We start from the raw sequence: 19891 nt of genomic DNA on the forward strand, positions 1-19891 counted from the left end.
TTATCAGCCGAAATCAATTCTACTGATTTGATGGCAGTGGAGGGAGCTACAGACCATGAGGACAAGATTCATAAAAATACTTGGCTGAAACACAATGAAAGGATATCCCATTAGGTTCACCTGTTTTAATTGCTCAGAGCAGCCTTTAGTAGGGGACTTACACCTATAACATGTATAGGTTGTTGCCATATTAAAAATGGCATCTGAGATTGAAGGAAGCTTTCACATCCTTACTTGAAATCAAATACGGGGATTTTCAAACATTCATATTCAAATTTCATTAAAAATTCTTCACTCTGAATTTGACTTTACTTAAACAGACTCCTTAGTCTAAGTTAACAGCAAATATTCTGAAACCTGAGAACATCCTTATTGCACCTGATGGATTTAAATTAGATTGAAAATTATTAAATTTCAAATTTCTCTCCAAGTTCAGTCCCCGCAGAACACAGGAGGGATGCAGTCAGTGATGCAGTTTTTGGTTTCTTCTGCAGTACATAAGATCTGTGACTTTAGCTTACAATTAAAAAAGGTTTAAAACAGGAAAATCCCAGACCTTGTTAAGGGATACTTTTCCACCTTCCAGAAAACAGGGCACGACAAAAACCTGTATTAAAAATGCAGCTATTTAGGGGGAGCAGGTGGGAGAGGAGTTCACCAGCAGCCACACTGGGGTTGTCACTAGACCAGCTTGTTGGTTTTTAGATAGTGAAGACTCTGGAAACAATTCACTGTTTTCTTACAATTAAGTTTTAGACTTCAGCTTTTAATTCCTTGTGTAAAATTAAAAGTTGTAGTCTTTAGTGTTTAGAGCTTTTGCTGAAATAACTGGTAGAAAACCAGAACTTAGTGAAGGACCTGGATTCTTTAAGATGATAATCTTTGAGAGTCACAGGAGGTCAAAATCATTTCCAGCATCAGGAAGAACGGAAATGAGGATAAGTAAAAATGAAGGCAGGCAAGCAAAATTGCTTTAAAGTGTAGAAAAGATAAAATATCCCATATCTAAAGCAATAGATTTCATAGTGTCTTGCAAGAAACAGGTTCATTTATTAGGCCCAAGTTTCTGGTTTGTATGGCCCTCCAAAATTCAAGAGGAAACAGAGGAGCAGCAAGCAAAGTGGAGTGAGAAGTTCTATTGCATGAACATGTAATCGCTTCGCCTTTTCCCATGGTTTTTGTCTCCTTTTGCAGCCTTGTTAAGAGAGAAAAAAAAAAAAACAGTTAATAGGGATTGCGCCATGTTCCTCCCCACTCCCTCACGCCCCGGGCTTGCCCTGGGATGGGATGGTGCTGTGGTGATCTCATGCACAGCGGTACCTTCCACTTGTGTTCCCAGCCGGGGCTGGGAGCCGCTGAAGTCATCTGGGCTGGGGCGAGGGCTCCTCCAGAGCCGCTGGACACCCCCGGGCTCGGCCGGCCGGGGCGGCCTCGGGCGCGCGAGGTACTTTAGTCGGTCTGGTTTGGGGTGCCGCCATGTGAAACACCTCCCTGCACGGAGTGGGAGTGAGGGCAGCTGGAGGAGCCCCCGGTGCTCGAACTGGGGTCACGTTGGTTCTCCTGGGGGAGGCTGTGCAGGGCAGCTCTGTGAGGGGGCTGGGAATGGGAGCGGGATCACGGCTTGGGGGTGCGGGCCCTGCTCAGCACAGAGGAGCACAAATCCTCCTTAAGGATCATCCAGTCAAGGCAAAGAGTTCATGGCAGAGAGGAACTGGGGATGCCATGGAAGCCCTTCCAATGAAGGACTGGAACATTGGCCAGGTATGGGTCATCCCATGTAGGGTTTGCTGCTCTACAGCCCTCTCCCCTTCATCTTTCTCCCTAAATGGGAAAGTTTGTCCCGTGTGTGGGCCAGAAAGGGCTATCCTTGTAGTGATGAGTTGCTTTCTTGAGGAAGAAAAAAAAGTAAAAAAATATTTTCTATATGATTTAAATCAAAACTTGCAGCTGGTGATAGGCTCTTAGACTAACTTGGAGTATCTTTATAAAAACCAATAAATCCTGTAGTGCATATTTTAAAGTAGATTATCCCAAATCCTTCTGTGCAAGCTGCTGTTCCTGAGGTGTACATTGTTCAAATGGCAGGGGAGCAAACTGGATGTGGTGAAAGGCAGGGGGGAAGGGAGGGAAGTTTACATACAGCTTGAAGCCTGGGTGGAAGTAACTCTACAATTTTTAGCAATGAAAATATCCATGTAGGGCCCTAAAGGAATCCTGTGGGCTGATGGTGCAGTTTGCGTGGAGCGCGTGTACAGTGCCTTTTTGGCAGACAGAAGATATTTTACTGTAGCTTAATGCTTATTATAGTTGCAGTTTCTTGATCACCATCTGTAGTCTCTATTGGTTTTTGATAGAGCAACTTGGATTTTGTATTTTGGGAGTGGTGTTCTGTGTGTTATATCATGCTGACTTACTACTTCCAATGTCTGTGAAATAACAGAGTCTCACAACTTCAGTCTGATTCCTGAGCTGCTGCTTTCCTGTGCTGGAGAAAATATTGAATCTCCTCATTATACAAATGGCTTCTGTTGGGTAATATTGACAAATACACTGAATAACATTTTTGACATAACATTCTGTTCCCACACAGATAATTTGGATGTAATTGAATGGGTTGATCAAGAGTCTGTGCTAAAAATACGTTTTCTCACCCACTAAGTGGAAGAAAATGCTTGCTCCAGAGGCAGTTCGGTGGCACGGAGCTCTTGGAAAGTGGGATGGGATATGACTCTGGTTCTGTCCCATGCTGAGGGTCCAAAGGGATGATGCTGAGAGCAGCCCTGGCACAAGGATTTGGGAAACACGTCCCTCTCCAGGCTCCTGGAGGCACGGAGCGGCCTGAGGCTGATTTTAGCTGGAGAAAAGCGCTCCAGCCCGGGCAGGATCCCAGCCAGGATGCCTCAGACCCGCAGGAGCACTCCATGCACTTGAGCCAAAAACGTACAGAAATAGTTGTAGGGGGGAAGATTGGAAGATCTCTTTTCTTTCCTTCTGTTTTTCCTTATTTTAATGGTCTCCTGGGCAAAGGGCTGCATTGTTACAGTTTCAAAAGCAGGGTGGTTGTGCTGCAGATGGGTGGGGAAAAGAAAGAAAAATAGACCTTAGAGAAAGGCTGGCTGTTTAGTATGCAATAAAGTGACTTTTATACCTCTCCCAATCTCCTATCAAATAAATCTCGTGCTAACAAGCAATCAAACCCGTTTCCCTGCCCTGCTCCGCACAGCCTGAGCCACATTGTACCTTTCCAGCCTTTGAAACTGCCTGTGCCTATTTTTATTTGTCAGGCCGGGGCTGGGCTGGCCCCATTCCAGATGTGTCTCACAAGATTTGGTGCTGATGAGCTATTTATAGCCCTGTGGTTCCATTGTCATGGCAACCGTGCTAGAGGCCAAGGCGGCTGGGAGCTATTTCTGGACTTGTGCTGTAATGTAAAACTGATTGGGAAAGTTAGTGCATCCTCTAAGCCAGACTAACTTTAGACAGGCAGAGAGGGGAGGGGGGGAAGAGACAACTACAACCTCTTTAAATAGATTTTTCTGTTTTCCCTACCTTTTCCCCATTTCCCTTTTCGAGCGCCGGCAGTTTTTGAAGGGCTGGTTTGCCTTCTGCTGGGTTTGTCTGAAATTCATTCATGCCTCCCGGCGGGTTACGCTGCTTTAATTAGGCAGTTTGGGAAGCTGGGTTCGTAACCAGCCTCGTTTTTAGGGCAAGGTTTGAACTTCACAGAAACACAAAACTAAAGGGGGCTTTGCTGGTTTTTTTGCGGTAGTTGCAGTTCTTTGTACCCCATAGTTTAAATACTCTATTTTTTGTGTGTGCTTCATGTTCTCCACGCCATATAAGGAACTGTAACCTTGATTACCACAAGATGATTCCAAATATATGGAGTCATACTTTTCAGCTTTCTCATTATTTGCTTCAAAATTAGACCCATGGTGCCCCTCCGCCTCCAAGTGGTTGGAATGCTCGAGGTTCTTCTGGAATTACAGCTGGGGCCACTCTCAAAATCACTTTTCTGGGATATGTACGCATTGGTACCATCTATAATTAAATTCTAAACTTTAGACTATTTGTAAACCTTTCTGTGCGACTTACAGTTTCAGTAAGGGAATCATAATAAGCCTTTGACTTGAAACTGGAAATCAAAAAAGTGTTTGCAACTTCTTGGGAAAGTTTTCTGGAGTCAGCTTTTGGTTTACTTCGTTTCACGTTTTATGCTGCATTTCGAGGTTCATTTCCAACATAAATCTGGTTTTCAATGGGATCCTTATGTCTGAGGACTGACATGGAGAATGTTGGTACAGAAACATCGTATATGAGATGTTTTTAGATGCAATGTGGTGCTCTCCTAATTATAGCAATAATACTTGGTACAGTACTGTCCCTATGTGCCTGTCTATAAAGGTTTTTTCTCTTTCCTAATTGTAAAGTTAAAGTAACTACAAAGGTTTTGGAATTTATTTTCTCTTCTCCTTATCTAGTTTTGTTTAGGCAGAAAAAAGAGCTGTGCCTTTTTGAGCATTTTTAATTTTCCAGTAATATTTGCGGCACATTTTCAGCAACCACCTCAGCAATAAAAGCTCCTCCTTTGCAAAAGGATAATAGAAAATAGCAGTATATCTGTAAAAAGGAAACAATCAAAATATACTGATGTCCCAACTTTGATTTTTAACTTATATTTGAGGAAAATCCAGACAAGTTTGGTTTCACATGCTGTCCATGTTTGTAGGACACTATAAATACCAGCAGATTGAACATTTGCTTGTTTTATTTGCATCATTCCCGTAACTTTGCCTGCTGTTCTGCTCCTCTTGCAAAATAAATGAGCTGAAATCTTTATCATCAGTTTAAGGAATAGGATTCCCTCTCCTCACCCCTGCTTGCTTTGAGCAGCACAAAGGGACAGAGTTGAGGGACAGTCAATTTGTTCACACAGAAATACCCTTTTAAAAGGGAGTTTTATATCTTTGTACTCATCCTATGTCTCTGGCTCAGCATAGACAGCATAGCTGAAGAAAGAATTTACCAAATAGTTAACTGCAGAGCTTTTAGAAAGCTTTGCTGAATAACATAAAGGATTATGGAAAGGACTAAAAAAGCAGGGAAGCAGAAGTAAAGCGGGGTCTGTTCTGAAAAACAAAAAATGCACTCTTTTTTACAATAAACACTGTTAATGTTGAGTTAAATTTCAGCTTAAAACTACTTTAAGTAGTATTTTGTAGTTCTGATAGGGTGTAAATAAATAAAAATCCGCTGGGCATTTACAGTTTGGTCTTAAGAGTGATCAGTAAAAAATATTAATTTCTTGCTGATCATAAAAACCTGAATTGGAAAGGCTGTTTTAGAGGTGATTAGGGGAAATGCCAGTGTAATTCTGAGTAAAATCTTGATAATTCTTAGTAATATTCTGGTGGGTTCTTAGTTACATCTTGGTAGAAACACATGACTCAGTGGAAATGAAAAATCATTTCCACTGACTCAAGGGACTTGGGGCAATTAACTACTCAGTGTGCCTGCCTTTAAAATAGGGTTAATGCCATGTGTGCATTTTGGGGTGTGATGGTGGAGGCAGGGAAGGCAGGCAGGAGCTGGAAGTGTGGTTTACTGTCTGTAAAATACCTAGAGGCTTTCAGAGGCAAAGAACTTCACAAATACAGAGTTCCAGTGCCACTGTTGAGGCTTATAAGTTATAAACAAACATTGTCTTTAGTTGGGGTTGAAATCTTGATTTCATGAAGTATCTTGCTGACACTGAAGATGAGTTCTTACTGTGTCTTTTAAGGGAGACGTTTTTTATACAAATTTCAAGTTATGACTTGACCAGAAAAAAAAAAAAACTGATGGAAATAAAGCTCTTCAAATATAGGTGTGTTGTCAGTTTGAAGACATCTTCCCAGCGTTGTCCTAGGCTGAAAACAAAAGCTCTTCTTCAAAAAGCAGGAAAAAAAAATATAATTCCTGTCTGCCAACCATTTCGTCAGTTGATAGAGGGTAACATTTCAATTGCTGTTTATTGAGAAGGCTGTCAGGAAATGTTCGAGGAAGGGCAGCCTGAGTTCCCCTCCTGTGCTGCCCCAGCCAGTGGAGCTGTGCTGGTTCTGAGGTGGAAGGTTTCGTGTGTTACACACCTTTCCAGCAGGGAAAACAAGCTGCAGTTCTTTGTCTGGCAGCAGCACTGTTCATTCAGGAAATTCCCTCCTCATAGGGATAAAGCAGCTCTCTCTGGATGAAAGAACTCCAGAATAATTCAGGTACTGGCATACATCTTCGTCTGAAAACTGGGACATGGTTTGCACATAATAGATTTTAGTTAAAACTTGGAAGGAATTGAGGATACATGTATGGCTTAATTACTTAGACCTGCTGGAGCTGAGGAAAGGCTCTGTGTAGCTCTCTCTGTGAATCTGCCTCCTGAGTGCACCCTTCAAATTAAAGATACGTTGTCACGAAGATCTGCTTGGAACACTTCATGTGTGGTTTTTCTTCCCTAAGCCAAAAAAAGTAATACAAAAATGCAGCATATTTTTTTTTATTTCAGATTGTTTTAATTTTTTGTTAATACCTTTCATTTTAATATCAGAGATACAACCGGTGCTGACCTAGAGATGCTTCCTCTCACTGTTGCTGACTACAAATAACCTGAAGTCTTTTGAGGTTGCTTTTGTTAGCGTGTGTCAGAGCAGTATCAATGTTTTATAACACAGGCAAAAGAGCCTCTTACTACGTGACAGAATTTTGTAGAGCAGTAGCTGATCCTTTTATTTAGTCATGTCCAGAATGTTGCCCAAAGTGAGAATTGGCAGCAATGCTGAATGAATTATTTGCTTTCTGGAAAATAGCTTTTCCATATAATCTCTGGGAAGATTTTACAGAACAAAAAAAAAACATTAACTTTGTAACTTGGTTCAAGGCTTGCTCGCAGTATAAAATTTGGTTTTTGTGGTTTGACAGTTTTATGTGAATTATTTCATCAAGGTCACTTCTATTTTTCCCTGTAAGTTCACTGCTGACACAGTAGATGGTGGGCACGTCTCCAGGAGGCTTAGAACAATCTCTCACAGCAGTGAATTCGGCACACAAAGTTGTACTTGAGCGGCCTCACTTATGTTTTGGGTAGGGCATAGCAAGAATTAAAAATAGAAATTAATGATGGTGAATTTGTGTTTATTTTTAATTGGGCTTTGTTCTCATCTGACTGGATTATTAGTTTAATTTACTGGATAAATTATTTGGTTTTGACTAACATTGAGTGAGAAGTCTCTGAACACAGTGTATCGATCTTTTATGAACTCTCATGCTCCCGCTGTTGTTCCTTAATTTAGGTGTATCAGAGGGGATCAAATTTCTGCTCCCCTTTTCTCCTCACATTTATTTTCACATTGACCAACCAAAAGAACAATCCCCTTTCTTTACATGTGAGCAGAAAATCAAGCTGGTTTTTAATGCCTTTAGCCGTTTCTAAAGCTGCTGGAGCAGACTTTGATGAGAGGCACAGGGGGAAATCTTCATTGAATATCTCGCTGTTCTCCTTTTTCCCTAAAATGCCCTGGAAGCAGGAGGGGTTTTCTGGTGGCTGTCACACAGTGAAAGACTTCCTTCTCCAAGGAGCATTGTTAGGAGTATCAGATGTTGCTGAATGTTGGAGCTTGTTTTGGGGGGAAGAAGAAATGTTTATTCCATTCGAAGTTGTTTTACCTGGCATGAGCATTGCTGTTGGAATTCATCTCAAGTACAGTACTACTGCTCCTATGTGGCTGATGTTTTTCAAGGAAATCATAGGCCTAAAAATAGTCTGCATAAACAACTGTAAGAGGTTTGTACTTTCAGTTCCAGGTTTTAGCAATATCTTGTTGTTATTTTCTAATTTTCAGTTTCCAAAATCCATTAAGCTGATTAGCAGAGTGTTTAAAAATAAAACAAAACTAAATTAAAAAAAAAAAAACAAACCCAAACACAAAACAAAAGCAAAGTCCCACCTCTTGTGGAATCCAGCATAAAATGTTCTGCTTGGATAAATTCATACAGAAAAGCTGGGTGATTGCAGTAATCACCTTTGTATCTTGATGAACATGTTCTGTTCGGAACATTTTTCAAGCATCCTCCAACTTGTGAAATTGCCATGTGATTCTGAAACTGCTCTGAGGGGAGAGGATGGGGTGGAAACATTCGTGCTACTTGGAACTCACGGCTGTTGTACATATTTAACATCCTCTGTGTACTGAACAGAGAGTTTTATTTCTTCCCTTTGGATTTAAAAAAAAAAAACAAAAAAAAAAGATAAAAAAATTACTTAACAGCTTGGAAGATATGAGGAAAAAATCCAGCTTGCAAATTGCAGAGCATAGTTTGTCACCACTTTATCCTTGTGTGTCTGTGGCCATGTCACGTTCAGTGATGGAAATTGATCTTTGCACTTTGTTTCACGTGTTTTTGTAGCGTGTTAACTTAAATTATACTTTAATATGTTTAAAATTCTGTAATTCAGTCTAAACAAAAATTAATTTTCACGTGTCTCTGAAGCAAGATCTTCTTGGTGAGGAACCAAGTTCCTGGTGAAAAGGGCATTGCACTGAAGCAGTTGTCAAAATACAGTAATTTTTTTCCCCCCCCTTTACCTGCTCATTAGGTGTTTTAGGAAGTCATTTGGGGCTGAAGCTGGGGCTGAGTCGTGTGGTGGCTTTACTGGGACCTTTTTGGGTTTTTGATTGGTGAATCTGATCCCTTTTCCCCCATTGAAGGTGTGACTGTTGTTAGTGCACATTAAAGGAGGCAGAGAAAACTCGCCTTGCCTTTTTGATTTCTGCTTCAGAGAGAAAACAATTCATGCAGAGGAATTTCAAAGGCAGCTCAAAGCCTATTGCTTTAAAGGCTGATTAATCATTAATGTTAAGGGTAAGGGCACTGCTGAAGTGGAAGGGGCTGAGCAAGGGGGCACCTGGCCGAGGACCTGGTGTTGTGCAGTGGGACTGGGGGCAAATGCCATAAATCTGCATTCTGAGCTGCTGGTTTGCCACCAGAATAAAGCAGAACTAACTAATTCCTTGAGATTTTTGCTCTCTGAATTGAAGTGAAAGATAATTATGAGGTTGTAGTTAATTGGTAAAAAAAAAATGAATACTCCAGAGTATAATCTGTAGGTAATGCCTAATGAATTTGAACAAAATACCTCTCTTATTACCCATTTAGCTAACTACTGCTGCTGCTCCAGAAAGTAACTGAAACACTGATACAGCAGCTGACAGAAAAATCAGTGTTCCCTCTCACTTAAACTTGTACTGAAATGGGTTTAGTGCTTTCATTTATCTAAAGAACTATAGAGATGATAAGTTGTTTAAAAATACTCATTTTACTTTCAGGGAAAGTACATGTGGGCAATTTGCTTGAGTCACTGCTTTACCGTTAATAGTAGCAGGTTCTATCGTAGGATCCGGGTGAATAAATGACCCAAATTAAACTCCTGGTGTGTTTGTGGAGGAAGGAGCCGGCGGGAGGGGCTGGAATGAGATTCCCAGATGAATTAATTAAACTGATCTCAGCCCTCTGCCGGCTGCTGCTGGGAATGCTCGTCCTCAGGACAAGAACCCAAATTGAGCCATTTCAGTGTGTGATTTTTCATCATTTTGTGAGTCTGGGAGCATTAAAATGCACCAGAATTTACCTGGAAACCCTCAGTTACTAAAGCATCAGGAAGTTTGTCTGATTTGAGAGTAACAAATTTCTCTTTTTTCTTTCCTCTCCCCAGTTTTCTAGACAAGATTGACATAGTCAAACAGAACGAGTACACCCCATCTGACCAGGTATGTGGAGCTTTGTAAGGAAATGACACAATTTATCTGCCCCTTCATCTTTGGGGGTAATTAATTCATTTTCTAATTGCCATTTCAGGCATTGCCATGCACTGTCCACATATAGTATTCCAGTAAAAATGGCTTTGTCCTTTGGATTATGTTTATACACATAAATGATGTACAAGGTTACATCACTGACAAGATTTTCATCATGCTTCTGTGACATTGAACACTCTATACAGTTGCCTGGTGTTGTAGTACAGCATGGGGGGAAAAAGGGGTTTATTTCCATTGCTGAATATATGGAAACTCACCAAGTATCAGTGTTGAATTGATGCATTTTTCCCTTTACGCTTTAGGATCTTCTCAGATGCAGAGTTTTGACATCAGGAATTTTTGAAACCAAGTTTCAGGTGGATAAAGTAAATTTTCAGTAAGTATAATTTTTTCTTTTTTATGCTTTTACATTTTTTTAATACAACACAGACAAATACCAAGGTAAACTGGGAGGACAGCCTACCATATATTCATTGAGCCTACTGTATTTCTCAAGTATCAGTGTTTAATAGAAAGGAAGTATTTTATGATTTTTTAATTTAGTAGTCAGGCTTGAAAATGGAATGCAAATTGATGTGCAATTTCTGCTTTATTTTAAATCACAAAGAACAAAATGTTTTAAATTTATTTTCTCTGCATGCATGTGCTCATGGATTATTTACCTGTTCAGGTTCTTGTAATCCAAGATTAACTTTTGTGACACAGAAGTCCTCAAGTTTCTTTTCTGTTTGCATGCAGATACAAGCAAAAAACTCAGCACAAAATGATTCTGACTGACTGGGTTTATGTTTTTTCCTCAGTATGTTTGATGTTGGAGGGCAACGAGATGAACGCCGAAAATGGATCCAGTGTTTTAATGGTAGGATTAGAATTTCTGTTGGCTTTATAAAACAGTTCTCTGCAGAACTGTAGTGCCTAATGTTAATTTTCTCAGCTGTGAAATCCATCATCTTTCCATGTAGATTTAGATTAGGAATTATCTAACAATCACAGAGGATTAAGTTTTTCTTAACTGGTAAAATCCTGTAACCACATAGAACATCTTCAAGGAGAATGTAGGTGGAGAGGAATTTGAGTTTGATAGCTTCAGCTTGTCCATTTTTTTGGCTTCTCTCTCTTCAGTAGGTATTTTTGAAGGTGGCTTTGTGCATTATTTGCCAGCTGTGAGTGTAAGTTCCAAGCCATGTTCTGTCCCCAGTGTGCAGATTTACAACGGATGTGTCTGTTAAAAATACAAAATATAGAATAATTATTACATGCATAAAATCAGATTATCACATTTTTGTGTATAATTGCAGCCACTTGGCTCTGTTGTGGTGGTTCTTTCTGAATCAGCACTGACCCAGTAATGCAGAATGAGGTTGTAGGGAGCATGTGTTTGGTTAGACACATCTGGTGAGAGCTGGAGTCTTTTAACAGCAGTGTCCCCATGAGTTCAGGTCAGGTTTAATTTCCACATGACTGAAATTAGGCAGTTCTGTGTCAGTCCTGAAGTGTGACAGGTACCTTCACTGCAGCTCTTTGTTTTATCTGTATCTTTAGATGACAAACCTTTCTGTTTAAGAAAACAGGTTTTCTTAAACCTAGACTTGATAAAAATATTTTCTCTTCATTGTTGATTGGACAAAATAGCAATGAAGTTACACAAAAAAGTCACCTTTTTGTAGAAAAGTTACAATGAGATCTTAGAGAATAAATAAAGCAGAATGCACCTTGAAATTCATGGTGCATTGCTCCAGTTCCTGTCACAGAATCACCTGGACAGTGTGTGTGTGTGTGGAAGGACAGTGCAATATTTTCTTCTGTATTCGTAACAGATTTGTTTGGGTTTTACCTCTGCTCCTTCCTTTTCCTGTTACCTCATGGTCTGACTCATCTGTTCTGCTGCTGATGCCGAGGTAGATGAGCCTGGAAGTCAGTGTGGGGGACTGGAGCAGCACAGGGATCCAGATCCTGTGATCCTGGGAATGCCTCCCAGGGAAGAGATGGGGCTCTAAGCAGTAAAACCCACTACAGGGACCAGAGCAGTTGACCATGAATTCACGGCAGTCTGCTGTTATCACACAAATCAAAAGTGCTGTTTGTCCTGAGGTTTTCCCCCAAGGACCTCTCTGTCCTTTCCTGATAGCTCACAGTTGTTTTCAATTTTCTTTACATACTTTAAATCTTCTTTTAATTCTCCTCTTGGCTTTCTTCAGTTTCTCTCGCTTCAGTTCCTTTCTTTCCTACATTTTTTGTCATTCTGTCAGCTTCTGTTTTGGGGCCTGCCTTGACTGTCTTCCATGGTTTCTTCACTTTCTTTTTTGGTTCCTGGTACTTAAAAAGCTGTCAGCAGCAGCATCCCAGCCTGTTCTCTGCAGGGAGCTGAAAGTCTGTCAGCTTCTTACTGAACTTCATGATTCATGGATATTTTTTCTGAGGTTTGCATTAACTGAAGGATATTTCTTGGTTTAGATGTGACTGCTATCATATTTGTGGTGGCGAGCAGTAGCTACAACATGGTGATACGAGAGGACAATCAGACCAATCGGCTGCAGGAAGCACTAAACCTCTTCAAGAGTATCTGGAACAACAGGTCTGTGAAAGGCTCTTATCACTGAGGTTACTGGTCCTGTCTCACCCCGAAGTCACCACTCAGATGGGCCTGCCTGGGGCAAAGTTCATTTTCTCCCTAACAGCTCATAGAGTGTCATGGTTTAGGTTTTGCCCAAATCAATGCTGGTAACACACTAATGCTGCTGAGCAGTGTGTGCAGAGCATCGAGAACCTCTCTGTTCCTGTCCCTGCAGTGAATCCTCAGGGGTGTTGGGAGGGGACACAGGTGAGCAGATCCAAACTGACCAGAGCTGTTTTCCATGCCACATAACTCGTGCTCTGCAGTAAGGGGGAAAAGAGGGGGTTTTGGGTTGTTACCCAGCTTGCTGGGTGTTGGTCTGCCCACAGGAGGTGCTGAGTGATTGCTTTTGAATCACTTGTTTTGTCTTCTCCTCGCTTTTACTTATCCTTCACTACTTAAACAGTCATCATTTATATTTTATCTTGACCACCAGATTTTTTTGTTTTCATTCTTCCTTTCCTCCTCCTCCATCCCCTGATGAGGAAGGTGAGTGAGGAGCTGTGTGGTGCTTGGCTGCCCACCAGGGCTAACAGCACAGGGGGCTCTGTTATTCACATCTCCCAGCACAGTCTGGGCTGGTTCTCTTCACAGCCTCACAACTGTAATGTTTATTAACTCAGATCATTGAAAAGAGCTCTGCACAGCTACTCATTGGTGGCTGCCATATTGAGGCTGAAATAATTCAAGTAGTGATGGAGCAGTGCTCTGGGAGGTGGAAATGCTTCCCTGGAACAGCAGAAAGTGGGGACCACCCAAACAGCCTCAGGGTGTGCACACCTGGAATTACCCTCTTGGGATTCAGGTGTAAAAGGAACCTTTCCAAATCATTCCAGTGTGTCATATGATCTTGTCACCAGACATTTTGTGTGACTTACTTTAAGTTTCTGTATGATCTGGGCTGTGCCTCCTCACAGTGTTTGGTTTCCATTTTCCACAGGTGGCTACGGACCATTTCAGTAATCCTTTTCCTGAATAAACAAGATTTGCTAGCAGAGAAAGTTTTGGCAGGGAAATCTAAAATTGAAGACTACTTTCCAGAATTTGCTCGCTACACTACACCAGATGATGGTAAGACTTTTAAGTTTCATTTGCAATTTATCATTTCTTTATTAATCACATTTGTGATTGTTTTGGTAGCTTCAGTTAAGACTTGAAAACTCTTACGTAGATGTAATCATCAATGTCTTTTAGCCAAATTGTAATGTTGAATTTAAGATATAAATAATGGAAGATTCCTGCCTCTGAAACGTTTAATATCTTAATAATTTCATCATGACAAAATCCTTTTACTTTGGTGTAGATGAAAGTCTGACATTTTGTCACAAATGTGTCCTTGGGACTCCCCCACTCCTGCCTGTGGTCATTTCTCTTACCTGCCAAGTGCCTGGTACTGTGGCCATGGTAATACTCCCTTGTTCTCCTGAAATCCTGCTTTAATCCTGGTTTAAATAATGTTATGATTTGTCTTGTCTCACAGTCAGTTTTGCCAAGTGTATTTCTGTCATATGCGAGCAGAAAACAGAACAAGTTGAGATTTTTAGGAGCTATTACCAGAAAACACCTGTTTTAATAAGATACTTATTTTATTATTAATCAGCAACACCAGAGCCTGGTGAGGATCCCAGAGTTACAAGGGCCAAGTATTTTATTAGAGACGAGTTTCTTGTAAGTATTTCCTTTCTTTGGCTATTTCTTAAGTGATTCTTCTCAAATCCAAGCTCTTGCTCACCTTCTGCTACTGCAAAATGCTGTCACTTCTTGTGTTGTTTATATTTAACATCCACATGGCATCAATCACTGTTGTATTTATGAGCTTTACTGCTGTTTCTTAGCTGGTTTTTTGATATTTGTTTGTACATAATTAAATAGTAAAAGAATTGCTAAGAATTAAGAAATCCCAAATAGAATGGTGAGTGAAGTCCTGCTGTTATTAATGGAGCCAGATTTTTATTCCATGCATTATTTCTAAAGATAGAGACTAATGAAAAAATGCCTCATTTGTCAGATATTAATGTTCTTTTCATATTTTCTTTCCCATTACTGGTCAGCTGAAGCTATAATGGACATAGATTTTTTATTTTTTTTTTTAATATTGTTACAATTACTTTTAATGGTGAGCTTGGCAATCAAATTGTGGACTCATTTTAAAATGGAGCAAAACAAAAAGTTGAGGGAGGCTTTCTGTGAGTGTAAAGCAGAGATAAAAGCTTTGTACAGGAAGGCAAAATCCTACTTTTCTCATGGCTAAATGGACTAGGAGATGTGTTGCTAAATCCACCAAAGCTGCATATAAATAATGGCATTTTCCTGAGTTCTCATTCCTTTCTGAAATTTCCCAGCTTGCAGTGACCATCTCACCATGTAATTCTGATCATTTTGAATTTCATGTTTCAGGTGAGAGAGGGAAAACTTTGTGGGCATTTTCCACTCAGTTGCACTTTTTGAAGACAGAGCTCACACTGCACATCTCACCTTCATTCAGCCGAGCTTTGGGGACGGGTTGGGGTTCCCCCAGTGGGTTTTATTTTAATCCAGTGTCTCTTGCTTTGCACAGAGAATCAGCACAGCAAGTGGAGATGGAAGGCACTACTGCTACCCTCACTTCACATGTGCCGTGGACACAGAGAACATCCGGAGGGTTTTCAATGACTGTCGGGACATTATTCAGCGCATGCACCTTCGCCAATACGAGTTGTTGTGATGGAGAGCACTTTTTTCTGTGTTTTGGACTCCTTATTCCTTATTAAAAAAAAGAAAAAAACCACCCTTGCCCACATAGGGTGGAAGAGAACTGTTTGAATCTCCCATTGATTTGCACCCCTCAACTTTTTCTCCTTGCTGGACAATAGCAGCACTTCTAAGCTTGCTTCTGTACCCCTGGGACAGTTTGAGATGGCCCCTAACACTTAAAAGGCCATTTCCATGAGGATTCCCTAACACTGTTATTAACAAATAAGAGAGGGAAAAAAAAAAAGGAAAAAAAAAAACCAAAACAAAAAAAACCCCTTAATTAATTAAAATCCCTGAATGCGGAGCACCTGAAAGAATTGGGGATGAAAAAATTAAAAAGTTGAAATAAAAATTGGGGGAGAGAAAACTTTAGGTAATTTAGCACTGCTGTGGGCATAATCCTATAACCCGTGATCTCCACTTTGTATCACTCACTGCATCCGAGTAACGAAGGTGCCAAGTCACAGACCAAGTTTGAAGACAGACCCTTGAGTTTGGTTCTCTGACTGTAATGTGGCTTTGGGCGGAAATACTGACAATTCTCCAACAGACCTAGACAGTGCAAAAACCAACTGCTACCTTTCAGAAGGGTATTTTTAAAACCAGTCTTGGTGGTCTAAAGACAACCATGGACATTTATGAATTGAACTGCGTATGGCCTGTGATTGCAGAAAGAGTTAACCACACACTGTTTTCAGTTTGTCCACTGATGATCCCGTCTGCTCTAAAAATCATTATCTGGACTGTAGTCCTCACAGTCTTTCCCTTCTTTTTCTTCTTCCCTTCCCTCATTTTTTATTTTACTGCTGGATTATTATTCTTGTACAGACTGTAAAATGTATTATTTTGTACAACTTTATTGAAAATAACTTGTAGAAGATCTTTGTGCCTTGATTATGGCTGTACCTGTACAATGAGCTAAGATGTAAGTATGTTTGATTGCGCTGTACAGCTTTGTCAACCCTATCTGCAGCATTAGCTCAAGGTAGGGAAAATTTATCTGTAGTTTAGTTTTTCTGGTTTATAAAAGAAGGAAAAATACTGTTTAGTAAAAAAAAAAAGGAAAAAAAAAAGAAAAAAAAAAAGAAAAAAGTACAAATTGTGCAAACTTAACCACTTTAAAAGTGAGGTCTTCAACAAGTGACCAGATGTTGCAGCATCGTGCTTTTTAATTTTTAGCTTTAATTCATTTAAATCTCTATCCAAATGCAAAACATGGCTTGTTTCTACATAAAACCAAATTTTGCTACAAATTATAAATGTTAGTCTTTGGTCATTCATAGTCCTTTTTTTGCTAAAGACAAAAAAAAACCAGAACAATAACAGACACGTAGGGCATCATGCAGGTCTGGTGACCATCTCTAGACTGGGCCAAATACCCACCAACCTCGGCTTGCGCTGCGTGGGCAACGACTACCAGAATGACAAGGTGTGCACTGCCCTTGGATTTGGCCACTGAATTCCAGTTTCAAATGACATTTTTATTTCTCTTTTAATAAAGAGATACTTTAGAACATTTTTTGTTTTATATTAACTATATAAGTAGCTTAAAAGTGAAGATGTGTGGATTTTTTCTTAAACTTGAATAATTTATGCAAATTATATGCTTAGAACAACATGTGGTACAGTAAAAAGAAAAAAGAGCAAAAATCACTGTAGCAATAAGAGAGCATGTAATTTTAGTAACTACTACACTGCTTTATATTTTATACCTAGGTGTTTTATGTCTCTGTGAGTGTGTTACTTTTTCATGTGTCTAAACCTACGTGTACAATTTGTACAGAGTCAGAAATTACAGCTGTAATAACACATCTAGAACAGTGTTAGCCTATATTACTCAAACACCCCTGTTCCCCCTTCATTTACACCCCTAAACTGATCTGGATCTTAACTGCAGTGACTTTAAAAGGAAAAGAAACAAAAACAAACACCAAAATTCTTGCCTCTTTGCCTTTCACACTAGCTTCCCTCCACCCAAGAGACCGTGTTGGCTTTCTTTTTTTTGGGAAGAGATCCAGTTTAAATTCAAGTGAGGGTGTGGTCAGTGATGTCTGTGCAGCTAGATTTGCTTCAGGTATCAGATGCCTTTTCAGTACTAAGAACTGCAACTGTTGAGAATTGTGACTTTTCATTTGCATTTGTGGCTAAAGTCTTAAAATGAATCACACAGTCCATTTTCACTGGAGAGCAGGGATGTGAGGGAGTTACTGTCCCATCTCAATTCAGAATTGCTTCCAGAAGACACTGAATAGTTGAAAAATTTCAGCTGCGGTTGTTACTGGCCTTTCAAGAATGATCTTTCTTGTTCACAGGTTTAGACAGTTGCCACCTGAACTTTGTAGAACTGTAGAAAACATGACTGAAAATAGGCCCCTCCAGTTCAGAATGTATCCAGTGCCTGTAGGTAAAGGGCTGGCGTTTCCACTAGGTAAAAATGGGACACACGTAGTGGAAAGGAAATTCATTGTGAGCCTTAATTTTAGTTACAGGAGCCAAAATCTTTACTTTAGTGCCAACCCTTATCTTGTTAAGCCTAGGAGGAGTTGGTGTGAACACCAAATTTATAAATGGAGAAAACCTGTAGTGGTGAGAGGAATGTAATCTCTTGTCTGTGAGAAACAAAGCACCTCCATTAAAAATAACAAAATAAGCTTCTTCCTCTGATGAGGACACATAATAACAATGAGCTATATAAGACAGCAACAGTTTAAGAAACCTAAAGCTTTATATGGACAGATATGTTTAGGGGATGCTTTTTTTTTTTTTTTTCTCTCTTATGTGAGGAAAAAGGCAATTGTTTTGAATATGGTTGAGTTGCACAAGTACAGAGCGTGTGTGTGTCTTAATGTCTCAGTATTGCCTTTGTTAGTCTCTTTATTAGTCCATGCAGTTTGGTGGCCTGGTAAATGCAAGTCTTATTTTTAACAGCTTTCTTTTTCCTTTTTTTTTTTTTTTTTTTTAAATACAAAACTATAAAGCTTTAATGCTTGCTATTTAATAAGTAACTGTGTTTTCTTCTGTCTCTAATTTAGTGGCCATAATTTGCAGTTAATTGAACCATTCCAACCTAATGCTTACCCATATTTCTTAGTTTTGTTTTATTTATTTATTTGAACTTCTTGTTTTCATGATTGAGGACTGTCACTTCTGTCTCATTCATCTGTTTGGAAACTTCTGACCTTACAGCCAAAACTTCACTCGTTCTACTCAGTATTCATCGTGATGCTGAAGTGTAAGATACCTGCAAATGTAAACACTACCACTTTTATTAATAAAAGCAAATACAGTGTTTTTAGGGCACATTTGCATCACTGTAGTTGAGGTTGTGTCAGTATTTCCATTGTAAACCTATGGAGGGTCTTACCTTGGCACTAAACTGCCCTAAGCTGAATCTTTGCCATACAAGGCTTCTGCTCAAGTGTGATTTGGTGGGTTGGTTTTTCAACAGTTTCCAACACAAACTCTTGTTTCTGTTTTAAGTTATACAACTGTTTTGTTGGATGGGGGTTGGTTTAAAAAGAAAACAACAAAAAAACAACAAACAAACCTGGTTCAAGATTGTTTTTGGCACTTCTGTAACTCAGAAATGGTTTTGATTTTAAAACAACCTTCGGCAAGCCAGTAACCTACAATATGGTCTGATCATTTTGGGTATTTTGTAAAAATAATAATAAATTGTAGAGATGTTGTGGTTTCAAAATCAGCTACTGTGCATTTGCAGTAACTTATTTCAACCCAAGAACTTTTAGTAATTTGTGCATCAGAGCACACATTCAGTGTGGTGCAGCAGAGTAGGGATAACTCCTATAAAGATTTTTTTCTTTTTTAATAATGTGGAGAGATAAATCCACTAGAAACTAAAAAAGGATTCAGCTGCCTCTGAAAGCATCAAAAACTACTCTCAGAGGTTGAAACTGGAGCTCTACAAGTTGATAGGAGCAGACTTTGATGCAAAAGCCTAGGAAGGCATCCTGGATCAGCTGTCAAAGGCAGGAATCCTGAGGGCTTTTCTTCATTTATCTAAAAACTGTTTTGATTCGTGGCATCAGGGCAGGATTTAACTGAGGGTATGTCCTCACTCCAGAGGAAGGGAAGCTAACACTGCTCCACTGTGCTGCATGGAATTGATACCTGCAGGGTAATTTCCTTCTGCCAGTAAATCTATGCACAGAAATATTAATGTTCGTGGCTTCAGAACTTGAGCACCTTGTAATTTGTCGTGGTGTGTTGTTCCTGTAAATGATGGAGGATGTTTTGTATTATTTATCTTATTTTCCAATGTCAAAAATTATGTGCCAGTAAAAACAAAAGACATAAAGACAGGAGATTGACCCCAGACCTGGAGGCAGAGCCCGTGACAGCTGAGTACCAGTCCAGTGCCTTAGTGACAATGCTCTTGGTGATTGGTGCTATACTGTTGTCTTAAGAGTGATAAAGTTGTTCTAAGTTATAAAATTATGTGACTCGCTGTGGAAGAGAGTAAGTTCTCTTCTTTCCCCAGCTGTACCTAATGTGCTGTGTGTGTTCCTTAAAATGCTGGCACTCCCAAGACCTCTTCCATGGAAGTAGATGATAAAATTCCTATTAACTTTAATAAGCAGGATCAGGGCCATAGATTGCTATCAGTGGAAATCACACACAGGAGCAGGTCCTCATCTCTAAAATAAATGTTGAGTTTGTGTAACAGTAAAAATGTGTA

The 19891-nt window shown here is 39.8% G+C and overlaps 1 protein-coding gene across 4 annotated transcripts in view; it reads left to right on the top strand.

Moving 5' to 3' along the window:
- The window catches only part of GNAS (GNAS complex locus), a 133221-nt gene extending 114326 nt beyond the window's left edge, over window positions 1–18895 (top strand). For all 4 annotated transcript variants that reach the window (XM_086852833.1, XM_086852836.1, XM_086852834.1 and 1 more), the window contains 7 exons: window positions 9743–9797; window positions 10148–10221; window positions 10646–10704; window positions 12300–12420; window positions 13400–13530; window positions 14060–14127; window positions 15017–18895. In XM_086852833.1, coding sequence (XP_086708959.1) covers window positions 9743–9797; window positions 10148–10221; window positions 10646–10704; window positions 12300–12420; window positions 13400–13530; window positions 14060–14127; window positions 15017–15163 — 655 coding nt within the window. In that variant the 3' untranslated portion in view covers window positions 15164–18895. The remainder of the gene's footprint in view (window positions 1–9742; window positions 9798–10147; window positions 10222–10645; window positions 10705–12299; window positions 12421–13399; window positions 13531–14059; window positions 14128–15016) is intronic.
- The last annotated feature ends 996 nt before the right edge of the window (window positions 18896–19891 follow it).

The sequence above is a fragment of the Cyanistes caeruleus genome, chromosome 16 (genome assembly GCF_971803275.1).
Source record: "Cyanistes caeruleus chromosome 16, bCyaCae1.hap1.1, whole genome shotgun sequence".
Classification (NCBI taxonomy): Eukaryota; Metazoa; Chordata; class Aves; order Passeriformes; family Paridae; genus Cyanistes; species Cyanistes caeruleus.